General features: G+C 50.5%; 2 protein-coding genes across 2 annotated transcripts; one reads left to right on the forward strand and one right to left on the reverse strand.

Annotated features, from left to right (window-relative positions):
• Positions 1-381: 381 nt before the first annotated feature.
• On the reverse strand, positions 382-1,946 carry TREMEDRAFT_65242 (uncharacterized protein; the record flags this gene model as incomplete). The annotated part of the gene is made up of 2 exons (XM_007007369.1): positions 382-1,375; positions 1,468-1,946. 2 exons carry the CDS (start codon positions 1,944-1,946, stop codon positions 382-384), a joined length of 1,473 nt encoding a protein of 490 aa, XP_007007431.1.
• Positions 1,947-9,804: 7,858 nt separating this feature from the next.
• On the forward strand, positions 9,805-11,312 carry TREMEDRAFT_65244 (uncharacterized protein; the record flags this gene model as incomplete). The annotated part of the gene is made up of 5 exons (XM_007007370.1): positions 9,805-9,819; positions 9,881-10,409; positions 10,430-10,548; positions 10,593-10,728; positions 10,804-11,312. The coding sequence occupies 5 exons, from the start codon at positions 9,805-9,807 to the stop codon at positions 11,310-11,312; spliced, it is 1,308 nt and encodes a 435-aa protein (XP_007007432.1).
• Positions 11,313-12,262: the final 950 nt, after the last annotated feature.

Below are 12,262 nucleotides of genomic sequence, written 5' to 3' on the forward strand. Positions count from 1 at the left end.
TTGTAGGTGAGACACGCTTCCCGGATGGTAACCAAACAACACCGTTGTTTGTCGAAGTAACCCTCGCTTATATTGAGATGAGACACTATAGCGTGGGAATTTTGATCGTCCCTGCGTTGTCTTTTGTTGATGAAACGCGAAGTTTGCTGCATGTTGACGACGAAGGGGGGTAGGTCTGATCATACTAAATATTGAGCAGTTCGTCGAGTTTCTCTCTTTTCCCCATCTTTTTTCAAAACTATTTACCTCTCTTACCTAGAAAACAGATTTGTTACCTTAACGGCATGGCTCCCTCTACTCCCACTCCCAACTCTTTCGCCGCCATGAGGAACTTTGGTGGTATGGTGTCATCTGCTCGTGAGTTTTTTATCGATACTGACCTCACCTCGCCGAACTTGGCTGATGTTCAGTTTCTTTCGGCGACAGATCTCGCCAAGTCTCCTCCCTTGGCCTCGGCACTCTCTCCCTGGGGGAGCCGTCTGGCGCTGCCTCGCCTCCTCGCTCCGCTTCTCCGCCCCCTGGTTCTCCCTCCCCCGTGTCTGGTTTTCTTGTCCCCGTATCCGGTCCTCCCGGCCCTCGCCGTAGGACGCCCGCCTTTCGTCCTGGTGAGTCTCCGTCCTCGTCCGACCAGGACTCGCTCAGTGGGGGCTCGGAGTCGAGTGATGGGCCCGACACCGAAGAAAGTGAGGATGATGAAGATCGGGAGCGTAGGATTGATAGTGAGGGCGAAAGCGAGTTGGAGGAATACCCGGATGATGATGTGGAGGTGATTAGTGTAGAGGACAACGACGTAGATAGTTCTGAGCGTGAGTCCTTCGTCCACCCTCTCACACCTTCGCCGAACTTGGCCTTGTTTATCTGTTCTTTAGTTCTCCAAGACATTGCTAACTCGCAGCCGTTCATGTTCCCCCCCCCTGCCCAAATCGTGGGCCAGAAACGACACCGTTCTCTCTCCTCTTCTTCCTCTTCTTCCTCTTCTTCCTCTTCTTCCTCTCCTTCCTCTTCTTCCTCTTCTTCCTCTTCTTCCTCTTCTTCCTCTTCTTCCTCTTCTTCCTCTTCTTCCTCTTCTTCCTCTTCCTCTTCTTCCTCTTTTCCCTCTTCCTCTTCCTCCTCTTCCGGGGTTCTCCCCCCCGCCGACGCCATCGCCGCTGCCGCCGCCACTAGTCCTGCTGCTGCCGTCAACCACCCTGCCGTCGCCGCCGCCGTTGCTGCTCCCCCTCCTTCTCCCAGAGGGGAGCCTTCGCCCAAACGGGTGAAGAGATCATTGCGGGAAGAAGAGTATTTGTGGGAGAAGATGAAGTCCGAGCCTGGACGTTGGGTCGCGGTTGGTGTTGATGAAGCGTGTGATCGTTGTCGGTGAGTCCACCTTTTCGTACTACACCGAAGTTACTCCTGCTAATTAGTAGACGTGAGATTATCACGTATAATCGTCCAAACTGGCCCTGCCTCAAGGCAGTCAGGCCACACAACAAAGCCCTCCGTTGTGCTTCATGCACATCTGGTCCCTGCTCCTTCTGTCCCGTTTCCTCTGCTCGGGACGTCCCGCCCCGTCCCTCCGTCTCTTCGCCTTTCCCCCCTCCCCAGACTCCAGCGTCTGTCCCCCGTTCGCGGGTACCATCTTCGTCTCTCCGGTCGGTTCGCCGTACCTCGCCGGCCTCCCGCTCGTCGCCTCCTTCGCCGTCGCCCTTCGTTCCTGTGGCCGGCCCGTCGCGTCTCCCGGCTGCTCCTCCATCGTCCTCCCGTCGCCCTTCGGCCTCTCGTCCGTCCTCTCCCGTGGTGACTTCTCCTCCGGCCCACGGCACCCGAAGTCGCCGTCCTTCTGCTCCTCCGGCCACCCCAGCGGCCGCCCCTGTCACCGAGTCTGTCACGAACCATGTCGTGACATCCCTGACAACCACCATCACCGACCCTCCTTTCACTATCACCGAACCACTATCCACCACCATCCCGAAGCACTGAGACCAACTACGACAAAGTTACGAGTACCTAGGGATTATTAGTCACAACAACCCCGACCAACGGAGAACTACGGCGAAGTTAGGGGAAGGAAACCGAGGGAGAGTGCAGTAGGGGAAGTTAGGCGAAGTTAGTCGGAGTAGGATACCGGGGATATGGCGAGGTACGGCGAAGTTGAACGAAGGGGACTGAGCGCGAGGCTGTACAGGGGTTGAGGGACGTTCTACGAGAAGAGAGGGGAAGTATAGATAGTTTACAGATCGCTGAACTTCTTCAGCGATCCTTGATTGTTGTCAGTGGTGAAAGACAGATAGAGATAGCTATATACAATCGAGATACATCGCCATCAGTAGAACAAAATCCCAGTTAGAGTAACTACGCCGAAGTACGCCGTAGTTACACTCCTTTCGACGCCTGCGCCCTCCTGGTTGGGTGAGACATCGAATTAGGACCACCAAGTTAGCCGAGGTTCGTCGACCGTCGGTCTATTGGAGAGAAGTTATTCGACGGCCGTGACAGAGTCCCCCGCTTCCAAGAAGACTCCAAAGTCTTCATTAAAGAAATCAAGAGGGAAAAGGAAGGAGAAAGAGGTCGTCTTTGAAGGTGGTGATGTGGAAGATGAAGTACTCAGCGTGCTGGGCCCTCTGCTCCTCGGTTGTCCTTCGTCCACCCTCGCATCTCCCTGGACGCTCATATTCCGGAGGATGAAAAGGAATTTGCTATGTATCGGTCTCTCGTTCTCGGCCTCACCACTCAGCTTGACGTCGCTCGACGTGATACATCTCTCTTGCTTGACTTCTCCACTCGTCAAACCAACGCCTTGAATAACCTTACTGCGGCGTTAGTAGATGTAATCAACGGTGGGGATCTGAACGAGGAAGCAAGGACGAGGTTAGCGGACGTCTCTCGCCGAAGTCTTACTGAGATAGCCGATGTTCGTCGAAGATTGTACGACACCCCTTTCCTTGTTACTCCCATGGCGTACGAGCCACCCCCGTCCATCGGCTGGTTAGGCCCCCGGAGTAGTTCTCGTGTCCCTGCTTCTGCTCAGACTGCTCTTGACCTCCTCAGTCTCGCTTTCGAGTGTCTTAGGACCATACGTTCCCTGTGGAGGACTCCGAGCATGCAAGCTGCTCGCGATGTCCAGGACTTCGGTGATTTCTTTGGGGCTATGAATCGGGCATGGAATGCTTCTCTCTCTACTGCCTTCCCCCCTGACAGTCTCGATCTACCTTCGGCCATCGGCACTCTCCACACCAATCCCGCGGGACCGAGTAGAGCGAAAGAGAAAGGAAAAGGAAAGGGTAAGGAGAAGGAGAAGTGAACGGTACGTAGCTGTAATCCTATCTTGTATGCAGTACGTTCTACCTCCTAGCCCTCCGCAGTCGCCCTTCCTTCGGCTTAGTAGGATGAAGTTCGTGGAACTTCGCCAATATGTCATCAGCTCCATCAACGTTCTCTACCGGTTCCCATGATACCGAATCGTCTGTTCCTTCGTAACCTAACCACTCTACTAGGTACTCTAACTTTCCTGACCTCTTATTTACTCTAGAGTCCACGATGTCCTTTACTTCCCACGATTCTCCTACGTTATCTACCTCTACCGGGCCAGGTGGTTCAGCTTGCTGACCAGGGAATACTGGAGGATGATAGGGGCGAAGCAATGAAACATGGAATACATCATGGATACCTGCCATCGTTCCTGGTAATTCCAATTTACAAGCATGAGAACCTACCTGCCGTACTACCTTGTACGGCCCACTTTGCTTCACATCTAACTTCTTCATTGGTCTTTTAGTCTTGATGTTCTCTAATGACAGCATCACTAGGTCCCCTTCCACGAAGCTCGGCGTAGTTCGGTGTTTCCTATTGTATCCTTCGGCGTACTTCTCATTAGCCTTTTCAATCCCCTCAATACATTCCTTACGTATTTCGGTTAGGTCTTTTACTGCTATTGTAGCAGCAGGTACTTCGACTTCACTAGCCTTAATCTCTTCAGCCCATCGAGGGTGGTACCCATAGTTCGCGCAGAATGGGGTCTTGTTTATCGCGGAGTGATGGGTGTTGTTGTAAGCAAAGCTAGCTCAAGCAAGCAGCTTCGACCAGTCGTTCTGCTGGTAGGAAGTGAAGATCCGAAGGTATAATTCCAGGGACTGGTTGGTTCGTTCGGTCTGTCCATCAGTCTGTGGATGATACGCAGTAGAAAGATGTAGTCTTATGCCGAGACTATCGGTCAAGTTCTTCCAGAACTTCGAAGTAAACTTCGATCCTCTGTCCGATACTATACTCTCTGGTAACCCATGCTGGGCCACCACATAGTCCATTATCAGCTCCGATAGTCCAGCTGCGGTTAACTTCGTCGTGGTTGGGATAAAAATGGCCCATTTGGTCAATCGGTCCACCACTACCAGGATGGAATTATTTCCATGGGAATTCGGAAGCTCTTCGATGAAATCCATCGAGATGCTTGACCAGGGTTTAGCAGCCACTTGCAATGGTTTAAGCTCTCCATGGGGTTTCTGTCTGTTAGTCTTTGCTCTCTGACATACCGCACAACCAGCGATGTAGTCCTCAACATCCTTTCTCACTCCAACCCAAACGTAATCCCTTAGGACTAGTTCAAGAGTCTTCGCCGAACCTGGGTGACCAGCCAATGCCGAGTCATGTCGCATCTTCATGATCTTTAGTCGGGCGTCGGCGTAGTCCGGCACATAAGTGCGATCGTCGAATGCGAGGAAACCTCTTGGGGTCCACCCCCCACGAAGTATTAGAGGGGACCGCGAACTACGGCGTAGTTCGGTGATGGATCCTAGTTCCTGCACATCATCGTGACACGCTGGATGAGAACACTCAGCGCAAATGACTCCTAATAACTCCTTCCTAACCGCCTCCACTTCTTCATCTTCCTGTATGCCAACAATCAGATCCATGGGATCAATAAGGTCATTGTCTCTTACTTCCTTTGTCCCTTGCAAAGCACGAAGTAGGTGTCGTAACCCACAGCTAGTGCCGTCGAGTTCGTCGAACTTCGGCAACCCTTGAATAAGGTTGCTCTCTTGCACCATAGTACTTCCTTTTCCAGAGTGGTAGTCTGCTCTTCTCGATAGTCCATCCGGCAGTGTAGCTTGTTTCCCAGGTCGATACACCATCTTAAACCTAAAGTTAGAAAGCTCTTCGACCCACCTGCCCTGCCTCGGGCTTAACTGCTTCGGTTCCATCCAGTATGTCAAGTTCAAGTGGTCCGTGAGAACTGTAGTCTCTACCTGTAACAGTAAGTGTCTCCTTCTTCTAAAAGCCTCAACGATAGCTAGTAGTTCCTTCTCGCCTACCGTATAGTTTAACTGCGCCGCTTGAAACGCTCCTGACTCGATAGCTACCGGATGTTCTTGTCCTAACTCGTTCACCTGCGATATTATGAAGCCCCACCCGAAGAACGAGGCATCTGTCTGTAGTAATGTCTTCAACGAAGGATCAAAGTGAGCCAATACCGGGGCCCTACACATTCTATCCTTCAATTCTTTAAAAGCTCTTTCCTGCTCCATACCCCAGACAAACGGTACATCCTTTCTTGTGCGATCATTGATCGGTTTAGCAATCCTGGAGAAGTTGGGGACAAAGCGCCGATAATAACTAACGACTCCCATAAATCCTCTGCTCTCCCTTAGGTTCTTGGGACGGGGAAAAGACACAACAGCGTCGATGTACTCTGGATTACTAGAAACTCCCTCCCGTGAGACCACAAAACCCAAGAAGACTACCGAATCCTTTTCAAACTCACACTTACTAGCCTTGACGAACAGATTCGACCTTCGAAGAACTTCGAACACCTTCGCCATAGTTCCTCTCAATTCTTCCAACGTCTGACCATAGATGAGTATATCATCTATGTAGACAACCACTCCCTTCCCCAACAGTTCTCTGAAGCTTTCATTCAGAAAATGCTGGAATACAGCAGGAGCATTTCGCAGACCATCTCGAACAACAAGAGACTCGAACATACCGTACTGAGTCCTGAACGCCGTCAAGTGCTCGTGTCCTTCCTTTACCCGTAGGAGTTGATAAGCTCCAATCAGATATAACTTGCTGAAATACCTCGCTTTTCCCAGCTCTTTGGTTATCTGACCGATCAGAGGCAGTGGATAGGCATCGGGTATCGTTGCTTCGTTTAACTTTCGGTAGTCAATGACCATTCGCCATTGACCCTTTGCTTTCTTCGGTACCAAGAACATCGGTGATCCGTAGGGCGAATTACTGGGTCGAATTCTTCCGGCCGATATTTCGCGATCTAGGATGTCTCTCAGCGCACTTCTCTGATCTTCTCCGAGTGAGTAGAGTGGAGCAACCTTCAGGTTCGCCCCCTCCTTAAGCTCAAATTCCAGATCATATTCCCTTGAGGGAGGTAATTCTTCACCTCCCTTCCTCGGGTTAAACACATCAATGAACGGGTGATATTGTTCAGGAACCACCTGATACAATTCCTCCTGTTCCTCCGGACTCAGTTCATCCTGGTCATCTTTGTCTCGGAGATCTATCGCGTCCGTCGGAGTTGGCAGCCCTATGGCTGCTAACTTCGCCGCACTTGGTGGTCTCGGAATGGGGAACTTTACCGAGTTGTCTCTTCCATCAAGAACAACCCCTTCCTTCCTCATCCAGTCCCACCCTATCACAACATCTGCATCGCAGAGTGTTGTTACATCGAGACGAACAGATCGCACTTCGGCGTCCTTCGTCAAACTGAAACCGACTTCGACAAACTCGGTGATAGGTCCAGCGACACTAACCGAGCCATCAAACATGTGAACGGGTACGCTCACCTGGTATCGCATCCTCTTCGCATCAATCCTCGCCGCTGCTCTAGGACTTATATATGAACAAGTAGCTCCAGTGTCCCAGAGCGTAGTTAGTTTAATTCCATTAACGAAAATGGCTGATTTAGGTTGATCTTTAGAAGTGGAAGGGATGAGGAGATGACTATCGACATTGCATGAACAAGGGGTACTGAGTGGTGTATTTTTGTATTCACAATCCTCTGGCTTCATCAGCTGTGTCTCTTTTCTGGTTTTAGGAATGGTGGCCGAGAGAATATGGCGGACCCGCCGAGCCTCGCCTACTGCGACAGGTCCCCTTCTTTTCCCTGGTCCTCTTCCATCTCTCCATCTCCCCCAACTGCGTTCAAGTTCCTCCTCTGTCCCAGAGGTACTGCGTTACCCCCCGATCCTCCACCACGTTCGCCGAACTTCTCCTCCCACGGCGGCAACCATCCGACCTTTACCTTCGCTGCCCTCACCGGGCAGTCCCTCAACCAATGTCCCCTCTCCCCGCATTCAGTACACTTCCCTTCCTTCCTCCTTGTCTCCCTCAGTTCAGGAGGTGGCCTAGGCCATTGTCGGCGAAGTTCGTTGGCATTTGACGGAATGTTCTTGACCTGCGTCGACGTAATAGTCGCTTGCACTGCAGACTGCGCCGAAGTTTGCCTCCCTTCCCCTCTCTTCTCCTCTTTTCTCTCCATCCTCTGGCTATCCACAACTAACACTTTCTTTACCCCCGTCTCCCTCTTCTTTTCCGCATCCTTCTCCACTTTCCTTCTCCACAACCTGTTGTCCATGGGAATAACAAACTCCAATAACTCCTTGACAGTCCCAAAAGATTTACCATGTCTAGCAATTTCATCTAGGAGGTGTGGTTTCAACCCTTTCTTGGCTCGGTCAACCAGGTTTCCGTCATCAGACCACTTGAGTATCGCCACATGTCGTTGAAAGGCGGAGAAGTACTCCGAAGCTGACCCAGTCTGCCTTAGATCGTTAAGCAGTCGAGCTGCGGTTCCTTCTTCATCCGGGTCACCAAAGTTTGTCTTGAGATATTTAACGAATTGATCATACTCCCTAAGGTAGTCAGGAAGAGGTCGTTTAGCAAGATCGGGTTGGACGGCGAGAAGAGGTGTTTCGCGTAAATGAGAGATCATGAAGAAGACTTTCTTGGTGTCGTTGGGGAAAAGATGAGAGTTCAGTTCGTAATGGATTTCACATTCCGACAGAAATGCGGTCAACTTGTTCCTCTCTCCTCTCCGGAAGTCCGGATTAGGCAGTTTTATCCCCTTCCGTTGTTCGCCAACTACGCTTGGGGTCGCCGAAGTTTGCCGTCCCATGGCGTACCTCACCCCTTCTGATATCCCTTCTGCAATGCCGCCCACCGTCTCCTTTTCTCTTCTCTGCTCCCACTCCTCCCTACGCCTTCTCTCTTCCATCATGTCTTTGTTCATATTCGCCACCATCTGCATCAAGGCCAGCATCACCCCTTGGGTACCTTCTTCTCCCAAGTTCGCCGTACTTCCCGTGTTTTCTGCCCGCGGGGTTTGATCCGATCCAACTGGGGATCCTATAGGTGGGAGAGCATTATCCGAAGGGGTAGGAGGATTAGAAAACACTGGTGGCACGAACTCATCTCCTTGAATTGATCCCCCCACACTATCCTCCACTCCAAGCTGCTGCCCCATCGCTCTGCTAAGCTCCTCCAGTGCCCTCCTCTCGTTCTCCTCCATCCTGTCTCCGTCCCTACTCATGCCTCGTGTAACTCTCCTATCTGGTTCCATTGAATCTTCGTACTTCTCCGAGGTTCGCACGGGTCGTCGGTAAGAGCGATCCTTGATACTGTCACGGCCGTCGAATAACTTCTTTCCAATAGACCGACGGTCGACGAACCTCGGCTAACTTGGTGGTCCTAATTCGATGTCTCACCCAACCAGGAGGGCGCAGACGTCGAAAGGAGTGTAACTACGGCGTACTTCGGCGTAGTTACTCTAACTGGGATTTGGTTCTACTGATGGCGATGTATCTCGATTGTATATAGCTATCTCTATCTGTCTTTTACTACTGACAACAATCAAGGATCGCTGAAGAACTTGAGCGATCTTCTCAGCTAATATTATCTATTCCTCCTAGACGTTCATCCAACCCTCTCGCGCTTTGACGTACTTCAACGCACTTCGTCCAACTTCCCCGAGTCCTCGGCCATCCTCTTCCTCCTTCGACTAACTCCGCCTAACATCGCCGCACTTCTGCTTCCATTGTCCCTACCTAGCCTAACTCCGTCTAACTTCGCCGTACTTCTGCTCCCATTGTCCCTACCTGTAACGGTACTGGAAACACGACGACTAGGTCGCAGGTTGGGTCGAACTCGATGGATGTCTCGTGGAAATCTAGGGGCTCTGGTGCTAATGGATCGTGTCTCCTCTGCAATCGATGTAGCCAAAGAATGATATTGAAGAATCAGCAAAGTTGGTACTTTGCTGATTGTACTATATACTGTCTACAGGTATCCGTGTCCTCCTCTCAGTTCCTACTGCAAGCGTCTATGTACATACTCGGACAGGTGAAAAACCGCTTTTGAGCAAACCCAGTGGGGAAATCTCGAAAAGGGAAAACCCGTCCCTACCTACTGCAGCACTGCCTCCCACTCCCTCCGTTCTCCTTCCTAATCCGTCGAACTCGATGGAGTTCTCTCGATTCGTTGTTACTCCGTAACAAGTTTCCCCCCCTGTCTCAAGGATCCTCGCCGAGGATCCTGAATTCTGTAACTAGGTGATTCAGATGGATTGCTCTGAGACACCTTTGGTGCGCCCTGACGTCACACCCACGATAGTGTGACGGTTGCCATGAAACACGTCACCCGCACGGACCTCCAATGTGACCGAGAAATTACTGACCCAGTTTCTTTCCGCCTCTCTCTTCTTCTTTCCTCCTCATTCCTTCTTTTCCTCTTGTTCGTCGTTCTTTTCACTTATCTATCATTATCCATCCATATCTTACTTATATCTTAGCGCATCCTTCCAACTCTGACCTGTCTGTGAGCATGTCTAAGCGTACTGTAAGCAATTCCTTTCGAATTCGATGTATATCCTCCTATTTCTCACTGGCTGACGAGATAGTTGTCCCCGTCTATCTCTTCTCGTCAAACTCGGGCCTCTACTACGGCAATCCTACCTGACGTCGACCCCGAGCTTCTCATGCGTCAAACGAAAAGAATGAGAATTACTTCCCAAGCGCCAGTTCCCTCTCAAACTCCATTGGTTGACGCTTCTCGAAGGGCTCTCGACACCATTAAGGATCGATATCAATCCGGCCCTTCTCGCGATCAACAATCGTCTCTTCTCGATGACGAGGTCATCGAGCAATATATCGACTTCGAAGGGGGGGCAGGGCCATCTGCCACTGGTGAGAACCCATCTCCTGCGAAATCTGTCGAGTCCGAACACGGTACCATCGTTGAAAATCAAAATTCTCCTGGTAATAAGTCCCCTGTGCCACCTTCTGATTATTCCGAGGGGCTTGTCGAGGTTCCCCATGAACTCGAAACCATTTTTCACGCCCCTCGCAAGGTTCCGGTCAATGATGAACTTGCTAAGGCTCTGGATGCTCGAAAAGACTCGGAAATTGGTGAGATTTCTACAGAATTCTGTGCGTTTCTGACTCGTCAGCTACTCTCTGGGCCCGCCTTTCTTTCTCCTCTGTTCGTCACGCTCTGAAGGATGAAGCCCTCGATCGCTTTCGCGAGACTGGGGCCATCAAGCCCACTGTCAAGTGGTTTGGTAACGCCGTGAGCTTTTTCTCCTTCGTATTCCACCGAATTCTAACTGTTAGCTTGATCGCTTGGCCCAAGGTTGGCGACTTCGTAACAAGAATGGTGCTGTTGTCCGTCTCGAGGGTGAGCTTTGCTCCGATTGCCAGCGTCGTCTCGATGGTGGAGAAGATTTTCGTGTAGGTTGTATTGGTCCTCGTGAGTCTTCCTACTCTTCCTGTTCGATATTGATGCAACTTAGTTGGTGGTGTTTGTGGAGAGTGCTCCGCGAAGGGAACTTCAAAGTGTTCGGTGAAAACCAACAATCCCGAGTCCAAATTTCGCGAGGTATCTATCTTCTTCCTTCGAACTTGGTCGATGTTGATGTGAAGGGTATTACTGTCGGAGCCCAGACTGTTACTTCCAAGGTTACCTTCGTCCTGGAGCACGAACTCTGTGCTGTCTCGGCCCGATATCGATCCCTTTCCTCCCAGGATCAATCCTCTTCTCTCACCCAACTCTCCGCTTACATCCACCTCTTTTCCTCTCTCCTTCTTCCTCTTCCCCCAGTACATCTGGGCCTCTACAAATCTCTTCATCTCATTCCTTCCAACTACACCCCTCCCTCTCCTTCTGAAACCTTGGATCATCTCACCTCTGCTGCTGATCCAACCGGATTGACTTCTTCTCAACCAGTCGCCGGTCCCTCCTCTTCTCCCCATACTCCTCTCCCCCGCAATGTCATTCGTATTCCCGCCTCGGTCCGTCGTCCCCGAGCCAATTCTACCACCTCCAACTTCTAGTGTATTTTATATCTCTCTATACGTAGCCATATTTCCTGTGTATGTATTTATTTCCCAATAAATTCCGTTGATTTTGATCGAATTCTCACTTTCTTCTGAGATCCTTTTTCCTCCTTTCCAGAAACTCACCAAAAACGGCCAACTCTTCTACATTTTCTCGTGGTTCCCAGTCATAGGCCGCATTTCCTGTGTATCCTAACCATTTTACCTTGAATTCTTCCTTTCCTCGTCGAATTCTGCTGTCCACGATTGCTTCCACATGGAATTCATCCTGGCCGTTAATTACTACAGGCGGTGGGGGTGGTATCTGTCGACCTGGTATCATATCGTTAGGATATGGTTCCAACAGCGTGACATTGAAGACATTGTGCACTTTCATTGATGGAGGTAGATCTAATTCGAAAGCATTTTTTCCAACTTTCCTTATGATCTTGAAGGGGCCAATGTATTTTGCTTCTAGTTTTCGACTGGGTCGTTCCGTCGTAAGATACTTCGTACTTAGTAGTACCTGTTCTCCCTTTCTGAATTCTTCTGGTATGCTCTTGTGTCTCCTGTTGTAGTACTCTGCACTAATTTCATTCGCCATCCTGATCTGTTCTTGAACAGTCGCATGCAACTCTCCCATATCTCTCCATTTCTTCTCCAACTTGTTTGACTTTGATCGAATATCGTGCGAATGGATGTCGTAGTGTGGCACATAGCCGTAACAAGCTTCAAAAGGACACAGACCGTGGCTACTATGTGGCGAACAGTTATAAGCGAACTCAGCAATTGGTAGAAGTTGATCCCAATTGTCCATGTTGTAGTTTACATACATTCCGAGCAGGATTTCCATCTGTTGATTTACTCGCTCAGTTTGTCCATCTGTTTGAGGGTGATACGCAGTCGAGTATAAGTTCTTTATTCCCAAGAACTGACATATTTCCTTCCAAATTTCCGCCGTAAACTGA

Source organism: Tremella mesenterica, assembly GCF_000271645.1.
Source record: "Tremella mesenterica DSM 1558 unplaced genomic scaffold TREMEscaffold_13, whole genome shotgun sequence".
Classification (NCBI taxonomy): Eukaryota; Fungi; Basidiomycota; class Tremellomycetes; order Tremellales; family Tremellaceae; genus Tremella; species Tremella mesenterica.